Source organism: Protopterus annectens, chromosome 2.part1 (assembly GCF_019279795.1).
Source record: "Protopterus annectens isolate FY-2018-M chromosome 2.part1, PAN1.0, whole genome shotgun sequence".
In the NCBI taxonomy this organism is placed as follows: domain Eukaryota; kingdom Metazoa; phylum Chordata; order Ceratodontiformes; family Protopteridae; genus Protopterus; species Protopterus annectens.
In genome coordinates, this window is record NC_056729.1 from 1,465,843,643 (window position 1) to 1,465,870,343 (window position 26,701).

Genomic DNA, 26,701 nt, shown 5'->3' on the forward strand with positions numbered 1-26,701 from the left:
TTAGACAGAGGTAGCCTGTAAATGCTTGACCACCCATGCCCAAGCCTACATTTACCAATTAAAATAACCCTAGGATATAAAATCTTGTCAGATATATTTGGGGAGCATGGCTAGACTTAAAAAGGCCCACTATATTTGTTAGCATTGTAATCACCTATGAACCTTTCATGAAAAACCATTAAGAACTTTTGCAGGGGAAGGACCAGATAACACATCCTTATCCAGAGATGCACTTACAATGTCATTAACATCCTGTAGCAAATTTTGAGACTGTAACCAAGCAAATCACCCCAAAACAAAGCCAGTGGCAGCAGCCTGGAAATGACTTCAGCAGTGTGTGTCATAAGCCCATTTTAAAGGTTGTTTGATTATCTCTGACAGCAGATACCACTGAACACAAAGACATTTTAGTACTTAAGGGGGAAGATCATGAAATAAACTCCTTAAATTATCATAGGAACCCAGTGAAAAATTAGGCATGTACTTGATAATTCACAATTCTGAAGGCCGATGTAAAAGAATAAACTTTTTTTAACAAACTTATCAAAAACTTCCCCAGTTTGTCAGACAAGGGGTAAAGGCTGGTAAATGGAAGAAGCTTGTCAGGAGCTGACTTATACAGGGAAATTACTTTAGGATCTGTCCTGGGATTAGAAAAAAGAAACATATGGAACTGTAACACTTTATATAACTTAACATACTTTTTCTGAGCAGATGATTCACTATCAGGAAAAGTGCAAACTGACATAAATGGATCCCATACAGTAGACAAAACAGAAGGGACAAACGCAGGCAGAGGAAAATCTCATCATCTCATCATCATCTTCTTTCGGCTATTCCCGTTAGGGGTCGCCACAGCGGATCATCTGTTTCCATTTCTTCCTGTCCTCTGCATCATGCTCTTTCCCACCAACCGCCTGCATGTCCTCTCTCATCACATCCATAAACCTCATCTTAGGCCTTCCTCTTTTCCTCTTACCTGGCAGCTCCATCCTTAGCATCCTTTTCACAATATACCCAGCATCCCTCCTCAGCACATGTCCAAACCAACACAATCTCACCTCTCTTGATTTGTCTCCAAACTGTCCAACCTGAGCTGACCCTCTAATATACTGATTCCTAATCCTGTCCATCCTAGTCACACCCAGTGTAATCTTAACATCTTTAACTCTGCCACATCCAGCTCTGACTCCTGCCTTTTCGACAATGCTACCGTCTCCAACCGATATAACATAGCTGGTCTCACAACCCTCTTGTAGACCTTCCCTTTCACTCTTATTGGTACCCGTCTGTCACAAATCACTCCTGACACTCTTCTCCACCCATTCCACCCCTGCCTGTACTCTCTTCTTCACCTCTCTTCCACACTCACCATTACTCAGAACTGTTGATCCCAAGTACTTAAACTCATCCATCTTTACCAACTCTACTCCCTGCATTCTCACCATTCCTCTACCCTCCCTCTCATTTACACACATATATTCTGTTTTAGCCCTACTGACCTTCATTCCTCTCCTCTCTAAAGCATATCTCCACCTCTCCAGGGTCTCCTCAACCTGGTCCGTACTCTCACTACATATCACAATGTCATCTGCAAACATCATAGTCCATGGGGCCTCCTGTCTAATCTCATCTGTCAACCTGTCCATCACCACTCAAATAAGAAAGGGCTCAGAGCTGATCCTTGATGTAATCCCACCTCCACCTTAAACGTATCTGTCACTCCCACTGCAGTCCTCACCAATGTCACACTACCCTTGTACATATCCTGTACCACTCTTACATACTTCTCTGCCACTCCCGACTTCCTCATACAATACCACAACTCCTCTCTAGGCACCCTGTCATATGCTTTCTCTAAGTCCACAAAGTCACAATGCAACTCCTTCTGACCTTCTCTGTATTTCTCCAACAACACTCTCAGAGCAAATATTGCATCTGTAGTGCTCTTTCCTGGCATGAAACCACACTGCTGATCACTAATCATCACCTCCCTTCTTAACCTAGCTTCCACTACTCTTTCCCATAACTTCAAGCTGTGACTGATCAATTTTATCCCTCTGTAGTTACTGCAGCTCTGCACATCACCCTTATTCTTAAAGATAGGTACCAAAACACTTTTTTCCACTCCTCAGGCATCCTCTGACTTTCCAAAATTTCATTAAACAATCTGGTTAAAAATTCCACTGCCATTTCTCCTAAGCACCTCCATATTTCCACTGGTATGTCATCTGGGCCAACAGCCTTTCCATTCTTCATCCTCTTCATAGCTGTCCTTACTTCCTCCTTGCTAATCTGCTTCACTTCCTGATTCACTATCCCCACATCATCCAACCTTCTCTCTCTCTCTCTCATTCTCTTCATTCATCAGCCCTTCAAAGTACTCTTTCCATCTACTCAACACACTCTCCTGGTTAGCCCTCTTATATGGGTGATATATCCAGGTTCCTTTACATCACTGTAATGATGAAATAGTAAGTTAGCTATAACAATGGGAATAGCCTTAATGTTTTTTAACATAACTTGAGAATATCTATATCGGATAAGGCTTCTAAGTCATTACAACAGAGATCTTATTTAGTGACTTTGGTTTCACTTAATATGAATTTTCATGTTCCCCAAAAAGTCCTAGAAGTCAGTTTCTTCATCATGAACATAAAGTCTTAGACTTCTATGCCCATAGAGTTAGATGATGAAAATGAAATGCACTTAATGAATATTATCAATCTATTTATGCATTTATATTTATTGTTGAATGTATTTGGTTTTATGTTTTTTAATGTCCTAATAATGGTCAGTGCTATATGTATATTTATAGAAGTTAATGTTCACATAAGTTATATTACCATTACATGCTTTGTTTTGAACGGTATACAAGACACGTTTCAAAACAAAAGGTTAAGGTCAAATTTATGCTTTTATAGAGGTCTACTTGTAGTTTTTATATGATATAGTAATTTAACAGTAAAGTAATTGATGAAGGTTTTCTATATAAGACAGATCATAAAATGTTTTTATTTGTTTTTATCTGCCGGCAGCATGCGAAAAAGCGCCGACTGCTTTACATACTTTTATAGAATGTAGTATCTCAGATATAAATGTAACTTCTTACAGGTTAACAAGAATTTGAACCTGAGAAAGGATGTATTATTTAGTAAGATGTAGCAAAGTTGTGAACGAAATGTTATGTTTCTTTTACTTCAAGGCTATTAATTAGACCTTTGATTAAGGAAGCTTTTCCATAGGTTGATGATTATTTTAAAAGGAACAACATTTTGTGAGTTAATTGAGATCTGAAGAAGCGTGCGCATTCAGCACGTGAAAGCGCTTATCTTGTTTTATCTAAATAAAGAACTTGAACTTCTCGTGGTGTGTCCAGAGGTTTATACTTCATATTTCTTCACCCTTATTCTTAAAGATAGGTACCAAAACACTTTTTTTCCACTCCTCAGGCATCCTCTGACTTTCCAAAATTTCATTAAACAATCTGGTTAAAAATTCCACTGCCATTTCTCCTAAGCACCTCCATATTTCCACTGGTATGTCATCTGGGCCAACAGCCTTTCCATTCTTCATCCTCTTCATAGCTGTCCTTACTTCCTCCTTGCTAATCTGCTTCACTTCCTGATTCACTATCCCCACATCATCCAACCTTCTCTCTCTCTCTCTCATTCTCTTCATTCATCAGCCCTTCAAAGTACTCTTTCCATCTACTCAACACACTCTCCTCACTTGTGAGTACGTTTCCCTCACTGTCCTTTATCACCCTTACCTGGTGCACATCTTTCCCAGCTCTGTCCCTCTGTCTAGCCAATCGGTACAGGTCCTTTTCTCTCTCTTTAGTGTCCAATCTCTCATACAACTCTCTATATGCTTTATCCTTAGCCTTCGCCACCTCCCTCTTTGCCATGCGCCTCATCTCCTTATACTCATGTCTACTTTCTTCATCTCTTTGACAACCCCACTTCTTCTTCGCCAGCCTCTTCCTCTGTATACTCTCCTGTACTTCTGCATTCCACCACCATGTCTCCTTGTCCTCCTTCCTCTGTCCAGATGTCACACCAAGCACCTTCCTAGCAGTCTCCCTTACTAGCTCTGCTGTAGTTACCCAGCTATTCGGTAACTCTTCGTTGCCTCCCAGTGCCTGTCTTAACTCTTCCCTGAACTCCACCTCACAATCACCCTTTTTTAACTTCCACCATTTAATCCTTGGCACTGCTTTCACACTCCCTCCTCCACTTCTTGATCACCAACATCATCCTGCAGACCATCATTCTATGCTGCTTAACTACACTTTCCCCAGTCACCACTTTACAGTCTCCAATCTCCTTCAGACTGGCCCTCCCACACAGGATATAATCCACCTGTGTGCATCTTCCTCCGCTCTTGTACGTCACCCTATGCTCCTCCCTCTTCTTAAAATATGTATTCACCACAGCCCATGTCCATCCTTTTCGCAAAATCCACAATCATCTGACCTTCTGCATTCCTCTCCTTAACACCATACCTACCCATCACTTCCTCATCCCCTCTGTTCACTTCACCAACATGCCCATTGAAGTCCACTCTAATCACTAGTCTCTCACCCTTGGGTACACTCACCACCACTTCATCCAACTCACTCCAAAATCTTTCTTTCTCATCCATCACACACCCAACTTGTGGAGCATATGCACTAACAACATTCATCATTACACCATCAATTTCAAGCTTCATAAACATCACTCTATCAGACACTCGCCTCACCTCCAAAAGACTCTTGGCATACTGTTCCGTTAGGATAACCCCTACCCCATTTCTTCTGCCATCCACACCATGATAGAACAATTTGAACCCGCATCCTATACACTTGGCCTTACTTCCCTTCCATCTGGTCTCTTGCACGCACAATATATCAACCTTCCTTCTCTCCATCATATCAGCTAGCTCTCTCCCTATACCAGTCATACTGCCAACATTCAAAGTTCTTACCCTCAGTACTACACTCCTAACCTTCCTCCTCTCTTCCTGCCTTCGGGCATGCCTTCTCCTCCTCTTCTTCTTCGGCCAACAGTAGCCCAATTTCCGCCAGCACCTTGTTGGCTAACAGTACTGGTGGTGGTCGTTGTTAACCTGGGCCTCGACCGATCCGGTAGGTAATTATGAAAAGTTCTCCACATCAGTAATTTTTGGCAGAGGTTTTACTCCGGATGCCCTTCCTGACGCAACCCTCCCCATTTATCCGGGCTTGGGACCGGCACAAAGAAATGCACTGGCTTGTGCATCCCCAGTGTAAATCATAATATCTTTGTTAAGATTCAGACATACTAATTATTTCCTTTGAAAAAACAAAACCCTCATATTGGCAATATGATCTGAAATTGACAATTTTTCAGGAGGAAAATATGAGGAGAAACTCTCCTCAGAATCAGAGTTTCCATGCTTTAGTGAAGGAATATGAAAAAACACAGTCCCACTCTCTCAGACTGTAAGTCAGAATAGGATAGGGAATAAGCAGTTTTCTTCCACTTCTGAGAAGGATAATCATCACGTGGACTGAAATACTCTCAAATATCTTTTTGCTAAATCCAGACAGTTACCTGCCCTAGATGAGAAAAAAAATGTCAGGGACTTGTGCTTTCTTTTTCTAGGAGAGGGTTGTGGGGTTGGTATAATGGGTAAGATGTTTACTTTACAGTGACAAGGTACAAGGTTTGATTCTCACCTTTGAAAAAGAACTTGGCTAGGATTAAAATGGCTTGCAAGGGCAGCCAACCTGCAAGGTACCTATGAACAGTCCCTACTCCAGGACAAAGGCACCTCAGTGCAGCTTAACAAAGGAGCATCCTCCAGAACCCTGTCTGCAAGGATGGTCCTCCTTTCCTTGCAAAGGTAACTGTACAATCACAGAGGATTTGCCTGAATCCCAGTCCATAGTAGCATCCTGAGGAGCAACACCAGAGGGGACAGGAGAAAAAGATGAGTAATTTGAGGAACAACTGATCGCCAAAGGAAGTCAAGAAGGAAGCTTGCTTGAAGACTGAAGGCCCCCGCCAAGACAAGTTTTTTCTTCTTGCCTTTGAGGTTGCGGATTCAAGTAGGCCCCAAGATGCAGTTTTGTGATTCTACAGTGCAACTTCATATGAAAGATTACTCTGTCGACAGTCTGCTTAGCATTTTAAGGAACGATAGGTTCAAGCCACATCCCAACATATTTGAGGAAGGGAATTTAGGAAAGTACTTGATCAGATTTGAGATACATTATTTTATTTATTTATCCTTTACTGACTGGGTTACACCCACTAGGTTAGTAGCCTCTCTTTGGGGGAGATCCAAAGTAGCATTTATACTACTAGGGTAAATTTGGCCAGAGCATCTGGGAACTTCCCTTTCTCTTTCTGATAGGTGCTGTGGAATCTTTTACATCTACCCGAACTACAACCAACTTAAGCAGTTGGGGTCTCAGTTTAACGTCTTAGCCAAAGGATGGCACATTCAGGAGTGTCACTTCTTCCCTTGTGCAGCACTGAAGTCTTAGTAATCTATCTGGTGTGGCAAATGAACTCTCAGCATTCTGCATGAAACGCAAGTGTGCTACCTGTTACACTACTGACACTGCTTATGACTGGTAACTGCTCAGTTATAAATTCTGCTAAGCTGTAAGCTCCATCACGCAGTATAACAAGAGCAGGACATGACTGGTAACTGCTCAACTGTAAATTCTGCTAAGCTGTAAGCTCCTTAATCACGCAGTATAACAAGAGCAGCACAGCACTTATCAATCATCACTGACAATGAGCAAAGAAATGGAAATAAGTGGCAACTATATGCATTTCTTTACTAAGCAGCAGTTTAAAATGAACAAATCTTTATCAGTGATGCAAACTGCTTCCCAAAGTTCAATGTTAAAACAGTTTAAAACTTTTATCATCTGTCATTATACATCACCAGCAATTGGAAGTCTTTAGTGTTTGTCAGTCTGTGCTAGAGTCCAACATAAAGACAGACAATTCAGTGAGAACAGACAGCAGGGTGGTAAGTTTCTGTTTTGTGTATGCGAATGATGTGAATACAGTTAGTTACAATGACAAATGACCAAAACAAAAAAAAAATCATTTGCGGCAATACCAACTGACTTGACTGTTATACTTTTATCTGTAGCATAGCGTCAATCCAAAGCATGAATGTTGGATGGTTATGTTCAACTGGTTAAACAATGTAGTTCCTGGGTGAGGAACTAATTATTAAAAAGTAATTCCTGCTTGATTCAGAGAAAGCTGCAAAAACATCTGAAGGAGTGGCCAATCAGATGGCAAGGCATTCAAGCATCTGGATAGCTCAGATGAAATGAATGGAAACACACAAAAGAGCACAGTTTTCATAGGACCATAGGGTCATACGAGATTACTAGGCTATCGAACTGGAGGTAATTTCAAGCCTAGCCGTTTCATCCCAATGTAATACCATAGAAATGTTAGTTAATACCCAAGACTGCATTTAACCTTAGTCTTGCCTATCCATGTACAGGAGGGCTGTGGGTGCTATTCCAGGTAAGAATTTATGATGCCCCATCCACTTGTCCAGGTTCCTCTTGAAAAGTGTCACAGAGATGTTCTATTTCACATGAATAGGTAGCCTATTCCAAAGACACGGCAGTTGCTGGGAGATAAATTTGTCCCTCCAGCATGTCCTATTTAAGTTGCAGGCCATATTCAGGAACCTAGAATGGGTAACCCTAGTCCCATTTGATTTATGGATATGCAGCAAGTTCACTAGGTTTGGGTATGAGATTGCTCTGTAAGCCAGGCATAAGTCTCCTCTAAGAAGTCTATAGGATACAGAGTACAGTGACAGGGACTTTAGTCAGTCTGTGTATGGTATGTGCTAGAGTCCATTGATCTTCTTTGTTAGAAACCTCTGAGGTCTCTCCAATTGCTGTAGGTGCTTTGTACAGTACATGCTGAACGTGGTGTTATACTCAATTATGGGCCACATTAGTGCTGAGTATAGAGGGGTTATAACCACTTTTGCTCTCAATGTGATGCCTTTACTTATCATGTGTGCTACATAGAAAACCTTCCATACTACAGTGAAACACATGGTGGTCGAAGTTGCAGTCAAATTGTGATCCCAGGTTCCTTACCACTTCGTGGGTACTTAGGGTATTGTTGATTTGATAGTGTGAAGGGACACTGCTTGAGCCAAAGGGAATGATGATGCATTTAAGACCATGATTAAGACACCAGTTGTTGGTCTGCGTAAGACCCTCCTGGAGTATACTGACATCACTTGGGGATTCAAACTGCACTCAGTTTGCAGTCAACTGCAAACTTGGTCAGCCACAACCTGAACTTCTGAGACATACATACCAAACAGTAGGGGCCCAGAAATTATCTCTGTGGCACTCCATTGGTACCAGGTCTGCTGTTTGATGTGGAGTCACCCACTTTGATAGTGTGTGTCCTGTTTGTGTGCCAGTTGACAATCCATCTTACATTGAAGGGGTTTACATTCAGTTTGCTAAGTTTATCAGTAATGCCTGAGTGTGGGATTTTGTCGAAAGCCTTTGCCAAGTCGAGGTATGCTGTGTGCACAGTTTTGCCCTCATCAATGGCCCTGGTCACATTTTCAAAAAAGCCACCAGACTTAACAGGCAGGATCTGCTGTTGACAAAACCAAATTGGGTAGGATCCAGGGTTTGGAGGTCGCCTATGTCTTTATTTATGAGGTCCATAATGATATGTTCCATGGCCTTATAGATGAGGCTGGTCAGCCTTATGGGTCTGTAATTGCCTGGGTCTGTTGTTAGGCCACCTTTGTGGAGGGAAATAACTGTTGCTGTTCTCCATTCTGCAGGAACAAAGCCTATAGTTAAGACTATGACTGAAAAGGGTACTTAAAGGTGATGCTAGTTCATGTTTTAGCCTGTTTAGAAAACTGTGATGCCATCTGGTCCTATAGAGGCTGTGTTTTTCGCCTTGGACAAGGGCTGATGACCTGTTCTTCAATGGGGAGAAGTCTGGGGGATGGTTTGTGATAGGTTTGGAGGGGATAAGGGAGTGAATTTTTTGCCAAAACTATCCACTAGCAGGCTATTATCTGTGTGTGTGTGTGTGTGTGTGTGTGTTCAATCAGAAGAAGGACATTTGTCCAGATTCAATGAAGCCTACATGGTCTGTTTACACCATGTGCGAGTCGCAGTAGCAAACTGTTTTAGATTCAGTAGGTGGCTCTACATACTGCGTAGAGCCACTAAGAGATGAGCAAACAAGGTAAACACCGTGGCATACAGCATAAGCAGTAGCCAGTGTAGTAGGGGTTCTGTTCTCACTGCAGTCAACTAGGGTGTGTGTGCGTGTGCGTGTGTGTGTGTGTGTGTGTGTGTGTGTGTGTGTGTGTGTGTGTGTGTGTGTGTGCAGTTGTTTGATATTACACAGAGTCTTTTACACCAGCATGTGGGACACTGTTACCATAATCTCCTCGCCAGACACTGCAGATGTCATCAGCTATATCTGATTTGTGGATGTACACTATTCCCACTAGGGCGGGGGTCAGAGACTGGATTTAGGCCATGCAGAAGTCACCTCATCCTAAATGATCCAGATTACAGTAACATGGCTTTCAGTCTATCAACATTAGTCATGGCATGGTTTGTAGGCCCGCTGTTTTCTTGGTGAGAAACCCCTGTGATCTCTCCAGCTGTTGCATGTGTCTGGTGAGGTACATGCAAAAGAGAGCATTATAGTCGGTTAGCATTCTATTGAGGTTCAAGTACAGTGTTGTAATATAATCTTCACATCTGAATATGATGGCGTGATTTATGATGTGCACAACATAGGCTTTCAATACCAGTGTGGACACTTGATGGTTGAAATTTAGATTGCTGTCTACTTGTGTTCCTAGTGCTTGCATCACTGGGTTTCAGCATAGCAGAACTGCTGTCAATGCTGTAATTACCAGTGGATTCCACTTTGCTGAAGGACAAAATAAAGACACATGTATGCATTTATTTGTTGACCATGCAGCTTTGTCACCAGTCATTTGTCAGTGTTAGTCCCTCCTATAGTATGTTATCATCATAGGTGGAATCAATGACTGCACTCCTCCCAGTATGCAAGAATCAGCAAACACAGTAAGTCAAATGCCATATAATGAGAAGTTATGTACCTACCATAACGTTCCATGTTAGTTGTCTTCTCTCGCCTTCTTTCTTGCTTGATGGGTTCGGAGCCGATCCTCGGCTCCGACTCGGCACTTGCTAAGCTCGAGAGTCACTTTTACCAGCTCGAGGCAGCCCCATATCCCATGATGCAAGGCGGTAAGTACCCAGATCTCGTTTGATGACAAAAGGGCAATAGCACCAAGCATAAACACTTCCCAAAGGAAGAAAGAAAAGCCTGCAGGATGGAAGAAGGACCAGCTCTGAATGGTCTTCAGCATAATAATTCCTTGTAGAAAAAGGTCTGTCCAGGCCTGGGGGAAGGAGGGAGGGTCGCAAGAAAGAAGGCGAGAGAAGACAACTAACATGGAACCTTATGGTAGGTACATAACTTCTCAATGTTAAGTTGTCAATCTCGCCTTCATTCTTGCTTGATGGGACCGCGTCCCTAGCACCTCTATCCTGGGTGGCTCAATGGAACAGACTCTTGAGGACTGTAGAGCCAAAACTGGCTCTGTCCCTGGAGGCCAAGTCCAATTTGTAATGGGGAACAAAAGTATGAGGAGTGGCCCAAGTGGCCGCTGCACAAATAGTGTCTAAAGGAAGTCTAGCTTGAAAGGCTGTAGAAGTAGCTAAGCTTCTAGTTGAATGTGCTTTAGGTTTTGAGCACAGCTGTTTTCCCCTGAGCCGATAAATTTCAGAGATGACAGAAGAAAGCCATCTAGATAAGGTCACTTTTGAGACAGGAAGGCCTTTCTTGTTATCAGCATAGGAAACAAAGAGTTGATTGGATTTCCTAAATTGTTTAGTTCTGTCCAAATAATATCTGAGTTGGCGGTGGACATCAAGATAATGTAGTTTTTGTTCGATCTGTTTGAATAGTTTGGAAAAATACAGGAGATCAATGGATTGATTCAAATTAGTCTTTGAGGCGACCTTAGGCAAAAGGTCGGATTAGTTCTCAATGATACTCTGTCTTTGTGAAAGACCAAATAGGGGGGTCGAACCGATAGAGCATGAAGTTCAGACACCCTCCTGGCAGATGTAATAGCCACTAGGAATAAGGTTTTCCATGAAAGAAATTTCAGGGAGCAAGAAACAGCTGGCTCGAAGGGGGGAAGAATCAAGGATGTCAGCACTAAATTTAGATCCCATTGAGGAGGAGGATTCCTGACTGGAGGCTTCAGAAGGAAAATTCCTTTCAAGAAGGCTCTACAAAGTCTGTGGGACATAATATTGCGATCTGCGAACCCGACATGAAAGTTCGAGATAGCAGCCAATTGAACTCTAACTGTGGAAGAAGAGGAGCCTGCATGAAAAATCTCCGCTAAGAAATCCAAAACTGCCTGAACTGGGGCAGTGAAGGGATCAATATTCTTGGCTTTAGCCCAATAAGAGAAATGTTTCCATTTGCTTGTATAAATCCTCCTGGTAGAGGATTTTAAAGAAGCTACTAGAATGTCTCTAACGGGGTTAGAGATCAAAGGAAGCCTGGCTAAGGAAGGAAGTGGAGCAACCATGCTGTGAGGTTGAGAGAAGGGATAGACCGGTGCAGCTGACCGGATTGGTGAATCAGAAGATCTGGCACTGGGTCCAGATGCCACGGCTGCACCAAAAGGTGACGATGGAGGAATGGAAACCAAATTTGTCGAGGCCAATAAGGAGCAATGAGAATCATTTTGGCTCTCAAAATGGTTGCTTTCTGGATAACTTGAGGGATCAGGGGAAAAGGAGGAAAGGCATAAAGAAGTCCCTGGGGCCAATCCTGGGTCAGAGCGTCTCTGGGGGGATGGCCTGGCAGAGGGAAGAGAGAGAAGAAGTCTGGGCATTTGCTGTTTTGGGGAGTAGCAAAAAGATCGCAACATGGGCGACCCCATTCCAGAAAATTCTCTTCCACTATAGATTGCTTGAGAGACCACTCGTGAGGCATGAGAATAGCTCTGCTCAATCTGTCCGCTAAAATGTTGGTTTTCCCAGGGATATGCGTTGCTACCAGAAACCGACGAGAGGAGATCGCCCATTGCCAAAGTCTGAGCGCTTCTCGACACAAGGGGTAGGACTTGGTTCCGCCCTGTTTGTTGATATACCAAACTACAGACATGTTGTCTGTGTGGACTGCAATTGTCCCTACGGGAAGAAAGTCGTTGAGGGCTTGCAATGTTAAAAGCACTGCTCTCATCTCTAGGACATTTATGTGCAGGTGGTACTCGAACGGTTGCCACGTCCCATGAACCATCCTGCCCTGATAATGACCCCCCCACCCGATCAGGGAGGCACCCGTGGTGACAGTGGCTACCGGGGATGGGGTACAAAGTGTCTGCCTTGGTGAATCTGGGGAGAAGTGATCCACCAAGCAAGATGATTTTTGCAAATCTGTGTCACCAGAATTTGGTGACGATTGGAAGTTGTTGGTAAGACCACTGAGTGAACAACATCCACTGAAGAAGGCGCATGTAGAAGCGAGCCAGGGAAGAAGAGTAATGGCCGCAGCCATGAGGCCTAATACCTTTAGAACCATTCTGGCCTGTACTTTCTTGTTGGCTAGAATGATCCTGACATGACTTTGAATGTCTGAAACTCTTTGATCTGTAAGGGTAGCTGATATCCGAACAGTGTTTAAGTTTGCCTATGAAAGTAATAGACTGGCAGGGCGATAAGGATGACTTTTCAAGTTGATCGAGATGCCCAAATGAGAACAAAGATTTATTGTGTAATCCCTGGCTTGAACAAGCTGATGCCTGGTGGTGGCTGAAAGGAGCCAGTCGTCGAGATACGGAAACACCTGGAATCCTTGACGCCTCAGGTGAGCCGTGACCACTGCCATGCATTTGGTGAACACTCTGGGGGCTGTAGTGAGACCAAAGGGCAGGGCTCTGAACTGGAAATGACTGGACCCCAGCCGAAAGCGGAGAAATCTCCTGGAGCGCCTGTGAATTTTTATGTGATAGTACGCATCCTGAAGATCTATTGAGCACATCCAGTTGTCCTTCTGTAAGAAGGGCAGAATTGACTGAAGAGTGACCATTCGGAATCTTGTCTTCCTCACAGACTTGTTGAGTCTGCTGAGATCCAATATTGGTCTCCAGTCTCCCGTCTTTTGGGGACCAAAAGAACCTTGAGTAGATTCCGGGCTCTGAATGGTCTGTTGTAACTGGCTGAATGGCTCTTTTTTGCAGTAGTTTTAAGACTTCTAACTCTGCAATTTCATGGTACATCTGGAAGGGAATTTGAGGGATAGAAAGGACTTTCCTCGAAAGGAATTTTGTAACCCTCGGATATGATCGACTGTACCCATCTGTCTTGAGTGAGGGAACGCCAGGCTTCTGGGTACAGCGATAGTCTTCCCCCGACTGCCTCCAAGGAGGGACAGCCGGGCAACATCTCAGGGATGCTGAAAGGGCTTGTCAGAGAGAGACTCTCTGTTTCCCTGGTTTTGTGGACCCCCTCTGCCTCTAGTGCGGCGTCTGTTGTTGTTACCCCCTCTGCCTCTAGGGGTAAACTGACCACGTGAATCTGGCGTGACTCCTTGGGATTTGCGGAACCACATTTTGCCACCCTTCTGTCCTTTGGGGTAAGGTCTAGAAGGGGTGGAAAAACGGACTCCTACGGCAGAAAGAGTTTTGCCGTCCTGCTCACACCTGGTCAACGTTTCCTTCACTTGAGGGCCAAACAAAGCTGACCCATCAAAGGGAGAGTTTGTGAAGGACGCCTTAAAGGGATCTGCAAAATTACATAGCCACATCCAGGCTTGGCGTCTAAGAGCCACACCTGTACCTGCGGCCCTACTCGCTCCATCAGCAGCATATGATATCAGCCGCATGGAGGAGTTTGCAATGGAGTTAAGGGTTCCTAGCTGCGAAGCAATTTTTTCCTGAGCCCCTGCAGCTGTAGGATCCTGCACAACTTCACCTAGCTCCTTAAGGATATCCCTGTGGAGTCTGGTGAAGTGACATAGGTAGTTCAGCTTAACGATAGCAAAGGTCGCTGAAGAAAACATCCGCTTACCATATCTATCCATGGTCCTAGAGTCCTTATTAGGAGGATGGACAGGTACGGAAGGATCTGCAAGTTCCTTCTTGGTGGCAGCCGCCACCACCATGGCATCAGCGGGGACACCTTTTGTGAGGAATAGCTTGTCCGACGGGGCAGTAATAAATTTAGAAGGCCTCCTAGAGACTGGCTCTACAGAGTCAGGAGCAGCCCACGCCTTTCGAGCAATAACCTGCATAAGGGGGTCAAAAGGCGGAGACACCCAGGAGGTGGAGGGCCGAGATCCAAACGCCTCCAGGTATACTGACTCATCCTCAGAGGGATTATTGGTGGGCCAGTTCCCGCTCTGTCTAAGGAGTTCTAGGATGTCTGAGAAGGAGACATCCTCAGAGGGGGATCTTGGGGATCCCTCTGACTCATCTAAGTCAGTATCTGAAGTGATAGACTCGGGGGAGTCTACATGTTTCCTCTTACAGGTCCTCTTCCGCGGAGGATCTCCCGACAAATCAGGAGAATCCTCGGAAGAGGGGGATATTCCCAGTGGGGAAACCTGAGGCGGAGGATCTCTGGGTCCTGGAGCAAGAGAAGTGGCAGAGATGTCAACAGGCACTATAGAGGGAGGAGCTAAGGGAACAGACTGCTGGCTGAGACCAGTGGCCAGCACACTCTTCATCACCTCAAAGGCTCCCCTCCCAGGGAGGTCCGAAAGAACCCGCTCCGAAGAACTAGGAACTCCAGGACCCACCGAAAAGGAAGGCTCCGAGGCAGATGTCGGAGCCGAGCTCACCAAGGCCGAGGCTCCAAGGGGAAGAGTGGGCTCGGACAAGGGTCCGATGCCACTCACCCCCTCGGAGGATACCAGGGAAGCCCGGCCACCGAATCCCTCTAAGGAAGGTCTCGAAGAGGAATTAAGAGTAGAGGCTGAAGGAGCAGAAGGAGCTATCTGTCCCTCAGCCGTAGCAGAAACCATTCCCGAAGACTCCAACTCCAAACTCTGGGGTAGAGTCGAAGGAGGAACTGCAATGGGGTGTGGACTAATAGTCGTCTGCTGAGAAGGACTATGTAGCATTTGGGCCAGTGCCTGTGACTTTAGTAATCTACTGACCACTCTCTCCAAATCATGGTCAGAAAGCCTGGATGACCTTGAAGATCGGCTCCGATGGCTCCGTTCCGAGAGGAGAGGCGAAGCTGGAGCCGAAAGTATCGGCTCCAAGGAAGGGGACCTAGACCTCTTCCTCGAAGGAACCATCGGAGCCGATAAAACCACAGGAACTGTCGGAGCTGACAACTTATCGGCACCGACAGGTAGCTTCGATGCATCGGCTCCAGCCGGAGCCGATACGGCCATAAAAGTAAGGGTGTCGGAGCCGATCGGAGCCGACACCGATGCCTGGGCCACATGGTGGTCGGAACCGATTGGAGCAGACACCGAAGTGGTCGAACCAGAATCGGCACAGATAGCCATCGGTGCCGAAGGTTTAGGTAACCCAGAATCGGCTCCAGCCGGAGCCAATCTCGACTCTGAATGAGTCGGAGCCGAGGCCACAGGCTTGGACACAGAAGCCTGGGCCTTGGAAGACTTAGAAGTCTTAGATGGGGCCGACTTAGCCGGAGAGCCCTCCGGCTTAAGAAGGCCCCTCAAAATCAATTTATTTCTTCTTTCCTGCAGGACTCTCTGGCTAAAAGAATGACATATAGCACTGGAGTCCTGCAGGTGAAGAGGCCCCAGACAGTAAAGGCAAGAAGTGTGACCGTCTGTCAGAGACATCTTCTGACAGCACGAGTCACACTTCTTAAAGCCTGAGACCCTTTCCTTAGACATGGTGAATAAAACACACACACAACACCAGTCCAAGAAATTAAATTAAATATATCAAAAGGTATCAATAACAGACACACACACACACCCTAACAAGGGGGGGGATGGGATGGGAGAAAGTCTGACTGAAAGTTATAAGGAGACAGGGAAAATTTGTCAGAAAGGGACTAAAACTATGTTAAAACTAATAATTTTAAGGTTTTTTTGAAGAAAGGGGCTAAAATAGTAATGTAAAAATTCACTTACCAGGAGCTGGTAAAAGCAGGACCTCATCAGCGAAGCGGCAAACGAGATCTGGGTACTTACCGCCTTGCATCATGGGATATGGGGCTGCCTCGAGCTGGTAAAAGTGACTCTCGAGCTTAGCAAGTGCCGAGTCGGAGCCGAGGATCGGCTCCGAACCCATCAAGCAAGAATGAAGGCGAGATTGACAACTTAACATTTTAGCCTTAACAGTCGAGAAATACAGTCCAGACAGTAAAGGGCCAAGCACAGATCCCTGGAATATACTAATGGTGACAGCTCTACTTGATTCACCAACTTTCACAGTATGTTTTCTGTTAGTGAGTCAACTGGTTATCCATCTACTGACATAAGGGTTAATCCCTGCAGGGTGTGTTTCTCAATTATACCTGTGTGGGCGACTGTGTCCAAACCCTAGATCAGGATAGCCAGTATGCACGGTTTTACCTTCATCCAGGCCTATAACACAGAATCAATGGGCTATGACAACATCACAGGTCACTTATCATGTGACTCAGCGCATATACCTTCTTGACACTGTTGATTATGCACTTCAACACACACTCCACATAGACTATGTTCCTGTAGAAGGGTGTACATTAGCATGCATCCATGTAAGTTGGGGGGAGGGGGGACAGCACCCGATGTTTGCATAGAGACAATTCTGACTCATCTGTGAGGCAGACCAACATGTCATCATGGAACTTTTATTGAATGGACACTAGTAATATCCCGGCTGTGTGGAACAGACCTGTGTTGTTAATGATCCATCATGTCTGTTACATCTGTTAGATGTCCTCAAAGAGGTCATTGAGGGTATGCACGACGACAACACTATCACCTTTTTGAACTTGACAAGCTAAAGGCATTTAACACAAATCCACACTGGGGTATTCACTCAGCACTGTCAGATGTAGCCATAAACACCTATATCACCAGGTGGGGAGACCACTGGATTACATAGATGGCATCTAAATATGTTGAAATATGTGAAGTGAACTATATCTTAGGTCCAGTGAGCATGTCTGTACATCACAGCTGCCTGCTAGGCTCTTTCATGTCCATTATTTAAGTCACAGATATCACAAATGACATACACATCCTGTGTCCAAACAGCTGTTTGAAGAACTACAGATTGTGGGCAATCATTGACTCCAACTATAATATTACTATAATACAGACAGTATCAACACACCAAAAATTGCTGCCACAGCCATGAGAACACCTGCAATGACACAAAAAGATGTAGGGATTTATTAAGTCAGGAAAACAATCACACAACTGAAGTATAATGTAGACATCACATCCTATAATCAGATCAACAGGTATGCGACCTGTGTCCTGGTGGGTAGATGGCATGTGGAACTTCCACCAGCATATGGCCACAGTGCTGACTTCTCCCTTGTATGTTACACAACTACTGAGTATGTGAAGGACATCCACATCGCAGGTCATAATACCTCCATAGTTCACAGCCTTCATTACACCAATAACTGACTACAATGCACCCTTTTTCAAGTACCTCAGTACACATATTCCAGTGATGTGTAACTGAAGTGTACCACTTTTGCCACAGTGAGCTGTCACACATCTTATTGGCCATACCTTGGTATTCTTTTTGTGGCATAAACATTACTGTCTGATAGAGTGGAGACCCCATAATTGTTTGACAACATTAATGTCATGGCTAACGTGACAGTGTGGATTGTGTCGCACACACACACACACACACACACACACACACACACACACACACACACACACACAGACATACACATATATATGCAATGCACACCAGTCAACTAGACTGTATTCATCATATTTTACAGTACAAAAAATAAGACAGAGGAAAAGTAGAAAAATAAATTAGTAATGGAGAAGTTGAAATAGAAACTGAGGTTATGGAATACCTGCAAAGTGAAGGATTCAGTGTAGAAAATCTAATTCAGAAAGCACCACAACAGGATAGAGCAATGGACATCCAAATTAAGGGGAAACCAGTGGAACAGGAAGCAACTGATCATGTCCCATATGAAGATATTTTGGAGCCTTCCACAGGAAACCAGTATTCACCTGAAGCTGTACAGCAAGGGAAGGAACAGGAAACTGTGGAAAATCTGACACAGTCAATGTTGAGGAGTGATAGGCCAGTGAGTTCCCATATGACAGAGCAACAGATGGCACAGGATGAAAGTGAAGAGAATGTGCCACAGGAAGATGCTATAGAACTTTCTATAGAATGCCTGCAAGAAATGGAAAACAAAAAGTGTGCCCTCAGTTTAGAAGAAAATGAGCTAAGAGATGAGTTGCTTGACTTAATAGAGATAGTGAGACATATTAAGACCAATGAAAGAAATAGACTGTAGAAGGTCAATAAAACCCCAAAAGTCAAAAGTTTGATAAAACAAATGAACACAGTAATTATGACTGTCCATACAGAACCATGTGATATAACAGATGTAAACAGGATATATTACTGTGCAGCTAACTTAATAACTGATAAAGTTCTACCACAAGAACACAGGATAGTGAGGGAAAGGAAGGGGAGAAATCGAAAAGCAAATTGAAGGTCATGTTGCTTAACACTAGGAGCCTTAACCTGAAAATGCACTCACTGGAGGCTGTCCTTGCACTGGAAGATGCCGATGTCTGTGCGGTCATGGAAACTTGGTTCAAGACTGCGGAGAGCACCACTGCCTTACCAGACTATACCTCATTACACACATCCTGACCCCAAAATGAGGTTGGAAAGACTAAGGGTGGTGGAATCTCTACCTTCATTAAGGACCGGCACACCTCCAGACTGGTTTGCCAGCATGATGCACTGAAACTACTCCAGGTGCAGCTGTTGGGAAGACAGCCATCCAGGTTATACCCAGCTACAGACCCCCCTCCATGACTCTGGATACTCATTCCTCTTACCTCGATTTACTTGACTCCATTAAGGTACCCCCTACTACCCTGATCCTTGGTGACTTCAACTAACCCACCATAGACTGGGTCAACTGTTCCTGCACTAATGCACTCACAAAATGAACTCCTTGACTTTGTCACTTCTAACGCACTAGACCAGCTTGTCTCACTCCCACAAGGGGAGATAATATTCTGGACTTGGTTCTCTGGTGAGATCAAATCATCGTACTGTCTCATTCGAAGTTTCTATCACACCTAACCCTGCCCCCAACCACAATCAAGCTAAAAAACTTCTCAAAAGCTGACTACAACCTCCTAAGGGAGGGTATCTGTAACGTCACACCACTGCCCCCCTCACAGGATGCAGACAATTATGGTGAACAGTATGCCAATGCAGTATACAAGCACCTGTACAAATGCATGGACTCAGCCATATCCAATAGAACTACAACCTGCTCTTCAAGGAAACACAAATCTGTTTGGTGGACATCCTCTATCAAAAGGCTTTCAACAAAAGGAAGAAACTACTGTCCAAGGGTAAAAAAGTACAAATTCCCAATTGGAAAAACTCCTTAGCCTCAACAAGCAAATTAGATCACTAGTGAAAGCCTCCACAGCCAATTACGAATCAAAACTAATCTCTGAAACAAAGGGAAATCACAAAGCCTTCTTCAGTTATATCAGGAGCCTCACCTCCATGGCAAAGCCCAGGATTGTTCCGAGTTAGTACTTAACAGTATCACTTACACTGATCCTGTTAACTTAGCCAACCTGCTACCAGACAGGTTCAGCGCAAGCTTCACTTCCCCCCCGCCCTCCCCAAAGGCCCTTTCGACATACCCAATACTTGGCCCACACCTCACATCTCCGTACATCACGTGGTAAAGGCCCTATCCAAGGCAAAGAACACAGCTTCCATGGGACCTGACAGTATCCAGGCTGTATTCTGCACCATCTTAAGTAACAACTGGCTTCACCATTGAGCACCCTATTCAACCACAGCCTACGTACAGGCATCATTCCAGCAGAGTGGAGAACTGCCATTGTCATCTCCTTGCACAAAGGTGGTGCCACTACTGACTCTGGAAACTATCGCCCCATTAGCTTGACAAGTCTTATCTGTAAAGGCAAGGAGTGCATTATTATGGATCTCATAAACAAGGACATAGGCAATCTCCAAGCACTTGTTCCCACCCAGTTCATATTTGTCAAGGGCAGATCTTGCCTATTGGACCTGGTTGATTTCTTTGAGGCTGTCACCAAGGCCCTGGATGAGGGCAAAGTTAGTGCATACAGCTTACCATGACCTGGATAAGGCCTTTGACACAATCTCCCACTTAGGCATCATTGAAAAGCTAACTCAATGTGGCGTAAATCCCTGTCTCATCAGGTGGGTGGTCAACTGGCTCACCGACAGGACCCTTAAAGTCAAAATAGGTGCCTCCACCTCCAATAGCAGACCTGTCACTAGTGGAGTTCCCCAGGGATCGGTCCTGGGACCCCTACTGTTTGGCATCTACTGATCAGAGGTCTAGGCAAAGACAAAAGGCCTGTGGCTGACCAAGTTTGCAGATGACTGTAACTTGGGTGCTGTCACTGACTCCCCAAATGATGTTAACATGTTGCAAGAGGGTCTCACAGCAACTAATGACTGGTGCCAAAGCCACGGCCTCAAGCTAAATGCAAAAAAATGTATCATCATACCATTCAGCAAAATCACTGCCCCTACTGATTACCACATCAATGGCAAGCCCCTAAGCACACAACCTGTGGCGAGAGACCTGGGCCCTCAGGCTGATAACAATCTTACATTCGACCATCATGTAGCGGCAGTGGTCAGAAACGTATTTTACTTGGTTCATCTCATAAGTAAAGGGATTGCATTCAGAAAAAAGGAGGTCATTACTTCTCTATACTCCTCCTTCATTAGACAAATAATTGAGTATAATGCCCCGTTTGGTATGTACCTTTCCAAACATCTGCACCAACTGGAAAGGCCACTGAAATACTTCACAAAGAGAATCCATAGCCTCCAACACCTGTCCTATGCGGAAAGGCTCAAATCACTATCACTCTAATCGGTATTGTACAGATTGCTCAGGGGTGAACTGTGTCTCGCCTACAAGGCAATCTCGGACCCTGCCCTACTAGAGATGCTCCATATCTGTAAGTCTAACTCCTCACGCATTACCTGCTTGAAAGGCCTGAATCTAATATGCAACATCAACAAAACCTGCTGGAGAGACAGATTTGTCTCCCAGAGGCTGCCCTGTCTTTGGAATAGACTTCCCATACATGTCAAACAGAGCACCTCGCTGACCCTCTTCAAGTGCAACCTTGATGAGTGGATGAGAAACCACAAATTTGTCCCAGGGGTTCCACCTATGTCCCTCATTTTCAGGGGCAACAGGTGCTGACTGAGGTTTCTTTTTGGGGATAAACTCTTAGCTAGGCTTGTAAAGGCCCCAGAGCCATTAGCTTAGTAATCTCCTATGATCCTATACCATCATGGAAGTATCAAATAGAGAAAACTATAAAGCAATTAAGACAAGTAGTGTCACTGTTTGAAGAGTATAGAAGAGGGAACAGATCAACAAAAATACTTAGAAAAATAGACGAGATAAAAAACAAGGCACAGTATTAGAACAGATCAGGATCTATCATGCACTATCACAAATAAACTAAAAATGTCAGCAGAGGTGGAAAAACTTAGAAGATACGCAGATAAATATAAAGGAAAAGTACAAAATTAGCAATTTATTGATTTCCCAAAAAAGTTTCATAACAGAAATGGGAAACAAGGTAAAAGGAATTGAAAGACCAGCAAAAAAAAGAAGAAATAGATATATTTTGGAGAAGTATTTATGAAGATCCTGTAGAACATAACAAAGATGCTAAATAGATAGGAGAAGTAAAAGAAAGACTAGGAAGTTTAAAGGCACATGATATGAAATGGGATGAAGTAACTGTTAAGAAAGACCTCTAATTGGAAAACCCCAGGCCCAGATGCAGTGCCTAACTTCTGGTTAAAAGTACTAACATCTTTGCATGAAGATTTAGCCATGAGTAAGAAGTGAACCTGCAAGCTGCCCTAAAAATTTTAGACCAATAACTTGCCTTTTTGATAAAAGAGTGCTTAAAAATGTTTAAGCTACACACTTCACTAATTGACTACATTACAGTGACTATGAAACAGTAGCAGACCACTTTGCAGTTAAGCCATGATAAAGGACACATTATTATCCCAGTCATAAAAATTCAAAGGGGAACATTGCAGGGTGACTCTGTCACCACTGCTATTCTGTCTTGCCCTTAACCCATTAAGCTGTCTACTTAACAGCTTAGGTCACGGCTATAATTTAGCTCCTAGAAAACAAAGTGTAAAGACTTCTCACCTTCTTTGTTGATGATTTAAAACGGTATCGCTCATCAGATAAGGAACTGAAAGCAGCACAATTGCAAGTTGTCGAAAATTTTTCTGATGATATAAGAATGTCATTTGGTCTTGACAAATGTGCAAAAGCAAACTTTAAAGGAGGAAAAACTGCAGTACCAAGAAAACTTCAGTTTGGGACAATAATGTGATATAAAAGAACTTGAGCAAGAAGGAGTGCATAAATATTTGGGAATTGATGAAGGATCAACAACAAAACATGAACAAATGCAAATATAATTTTGTAAGGAACACTTTAGAGGACTTAAATTAATCCTGAAAACAGTGCTGAGACATATGAATACAATTCAAGCTATAAACCAATTTGTTCTTCCTGTCCTAACTTACAGTTTTGGAATGAATGATTGGACCCAAAAAATGTTGGACAGATTAGACAGGAAAACAAGAAGGATGCTTCATGCTCACCAAATGATTTATAAAAATCAGTGTACACCAAGAATATATATTCCCCATTCTGAACGAGGGAATGGGCCACCTTGAAACTGAATACATATATAGATCTGCAGTCTTGGGACTCCACACATATCTGCTGACCTCACAATACCCAAATGTAGTGAGGGTTTTGAAACATGAGGAGAAGAAATCTAAGATGACTTCTCTGCTTTGTCTAGCAGGAGCATATCAAGGTCAAAGGGGAATGGAAATCAAACCAGAAGTAGATAAAAATTAGGCAGCAACTGAATGTGTCAAAAAAACAAAAGAAAAAATATAAGGTGAAGGACCAAATGAGAAGGCAAGAAATGTAGAAATGTGGAAAATGCATAAATATAGTTGCAAGTGTAGAAAACTGCTGTAAGAACCTCATGTTGACCAGGATCGAATGCAGGAATGGTTAAGGAGAGGCGGATTCAAACCAAAAGATGAAAGGTTAATATTGGCGGCCCAATATAGTGGGCTACCTACATGTTGATTTACAAAGTCCATTGAACATGTGGGAGAAAGAGACAAATGTAGGTTTTGTAAAACAGAAAGTTGCACACCGCATTGCTGGCTGTGACATAATAATGGCAGAAGGACTGTATACTGAAAGGCATAATAATGTGACAAGACTGTTGCACTGTGGACTGTGCAAATATTACGGTACTGAAGTGGCTGAAAAACACTGGAAACATGAGCCACAAAGCATCGCAGAAAATGATGAAGTCTACATCACATGGGATCATCCATTACATTACCAGTTCAAAAGACAGATGCAGGAAAACCGAATATAATGGCCCATGAAAAGAAAACAAAAGTAACACCGATCATTGAAATCGCCACACCCAGTGACTACAGTGTCTTGCATACAGGTACACACAAAGTCATAAAATATCAGGATTTGCTGTCAGAAATGCCAGCAATGTGGAAGAAAGATACCCAGACAGTTCAAACAGTAGTAAGAGCAACGGGCCTTATAAAAAAAACAATCTACATTCGTATTTAGATATGTTACCAACACATGTAACCCAATATGAATTGCGGGAGTCATTACTGAGCACATTGTGGGTGCTGCGAAGAGCACTTCTGGCTGACATCAAAGACTGAAACAATACTAATTTCATGAAATTTAATCGTACTTTGACTTAGGAATGGATTCCATTCCCGTCATGGTATTAGAAACCCAAAAAGACTTGGAGAAATTAAAAAAGAGGGGTATATTTACATTTACAGTTTGCAGTTCACACATGGCTACAGATATGAGAGGTATTTAACAGTTTCCTATGCTCATTTGCTCTCCCAGCTAAGATTTTCTTATTAAAATATAGAAGTCAGGACAGGAATGAATATTGTGTGCTTCCACTAGAATAAACAAATCATTGCCCATGGTAGCCTGAGGAGGAATATGACAGCCACAAGAGAATTTGCTGGTGACGTTTTAAGGGGATATCATTTATAAATGTTAAATAGACAAAATACCAACAAGTTCTGCACTGAAAAGTAAATTAACAGTGCTTTAAGAAAGCTAAGCTATGTTACTGACGACTGACAAATATAAGTGAAAGCAAGAAAGAACTGAAAAAAAAAGTATGTGGTGTGAGCTCTTTTACTACTAGGCTGCCAGATCTCATGAGATTGTAACCACAGGCTCCCTAGGAATGTCCACCTACTGAAAGTATCTGCCCAGAAGGCAAATGTCTGCTTATGGATTTATTCTAAGTCATACATTTGATTTTTTGCAGTAATTATCCTTACAATATACACAACTGCATTTAACATTCATAACTACTTTAAGGTGATGAAAAATGTAGATCTCACCTTGAATTGTGTCCTTGTGAAATACATATGTGTAGACTTTGTCATCATCATAAGCAACAAATACACCATTATCTGCAGACCAGTTCTCCCACAGAATACCTTTTATAGTAGGCGACAGGTTGGGAATTTCAAATACTGTATCATTCACCTATAATAGAAACAAACAGTATTTAATAAAAAAGCCCTGTGCATTTGTCTGTCTTTGTTGCTGTGTCTGCTTCTCAAACAGCAATGTGATGTATTTCATTACCAAAGATGATCAAAAGAAAGGTCATATTCAACATTGTCCTCATTTTTGTGAACAGGTTTGTAATAAATAGCTTGAGCTTTAGATTTTATCTGCTTATAAAACAATCCATTATTGGTTACTCTGCTTTTTCTTAACTAGATTTCCAAACTTGTAATCACCCTTTATTCGCTCACCATCTATGAAATCGAATCCCATACAGGATTCAACCATTTCAAACACCTTACTACCACCCCAATCCTCTCAAACCTTTCTGCCCACTCATTCATATCCATTGAGGCCAACTCCTTTACCTCTGCTAACACCCACCTTGTTATACCCAGACATGTTAACACCAAAACTAAATACTACCAAAAACTGATAAATAAATTTCTAAAGTTCATAGCTAGTTTGCCCCACACCGTTACTATTGATGGGGATATCCACCCCAACTCTGGGCCACCTTCCCCAGACAACACTAACTCTAATCATAACAGCCCAGATACAAGACAAAGCCTAAATATACCCCCCAACTCACTAGTGACCTGCCACTTAAAGATTAGAAGCATCAACAATAAGGCCCACAACCTCCAAGCCCTCCTGACAACCTACTCCTTTGACATAATTTGACCGACACATGGTTAAAAATCAAAACACCTGCACTGCAGACACCCCAACCACCCATGTAAACCTACATAGTTTTACACAAACTATAACCTCCCCTACTAGGATCAGCAAGCCTAACAATACAGAAAATATCCTTGGATACTAATTAATAGCCCCCACCACATGTACAAATCAGGTACTCTCCCTGAAGATCTAAGTGTTCATTTCTTAACGTATACTATTAGGCAGAAAGTTGAAATGTCCACATCTACCCACCTATAAAACAATAAAAAATAACAAAAACTTCAACCTTAATAAATTCTTAGAAGAACTTAAATTATGCAATTGGTCAATTCTAAAACAACTACCACTAGATGAGGCAGTAACACACTTTAATAACACATTCCTGGCCATCCATGACAACCATGCACCTGCACGCTCTATTAGAATTAAAAGAAAAATTGCCTCCTGGCTCACTAAAGATCACTCAAAGAAATAATGCCTGGAACACCTGGTGCTCCTCCAAAGCCCCACAAGATCAACACATATTTCGACAATAATGGAATGATACAAAAAAATCCATTGTACTAGACAAAAAAAAAAAAACTACTTCTGCCATCTACAGCAGAAACACCACAACAAGCCACAGAAGTTCTGGGGAGGTATTAAACTCCTCCACCCAGGGAAATCCACAGCTCCAACCCCCTCAGCCACAACCCAAATATCGCCAGAGTCGTTTGCCAACACCTTCAACAGTTTCTTTACAGAAACCATCCTGGCCCTTGCTAGCAAACTTAAACCCACTTGTCCTAATGCTGAAAGCCCTAAACCCAGTGATATTCTCTCCTTCAGCTTCCAAAAAGTTCTGACTTCACTCATTAGAGCCGTAATTAAAAAACTCAAACCAACCACCCTTTCAGCCGACTTCCTCCCTGCAGCCTACTTGCAAAAAGCTGCTGATGTTATAGCATTCCCTGTCTCTGTTTTGACAAACAGAACCAAAACTGAAGCCTCTATCCCCTCTATCTGGAAAATATCAGATGTCATACCACTCCACAAAAGAGGCAGCTCCATTGA

General features: G+C 43.3%; 1 protein-coding gene across 1 annotated transcript in view; it reads right to left on the reverse strand.

The window, feature by feature from the left end:
* Positions 1-26,701, reverse strand: part of WDR19 (WD repeat domain 19) — a 3,663,919-nt gene that overhangs the window by 2,416,251 nt on the left and 1,220,967 nt on the right. Inside the window, exon 16 of the mRNA XM_044062937.1 lies at positions 24,793-24,940. Coding sequence (XP_043918872.1) covers positions 24,793-24,940 — 148 coding nt within the window. The remainder of the gene's footprint in view (positions 1-24,792; positions 24,941-26,701) is intronic.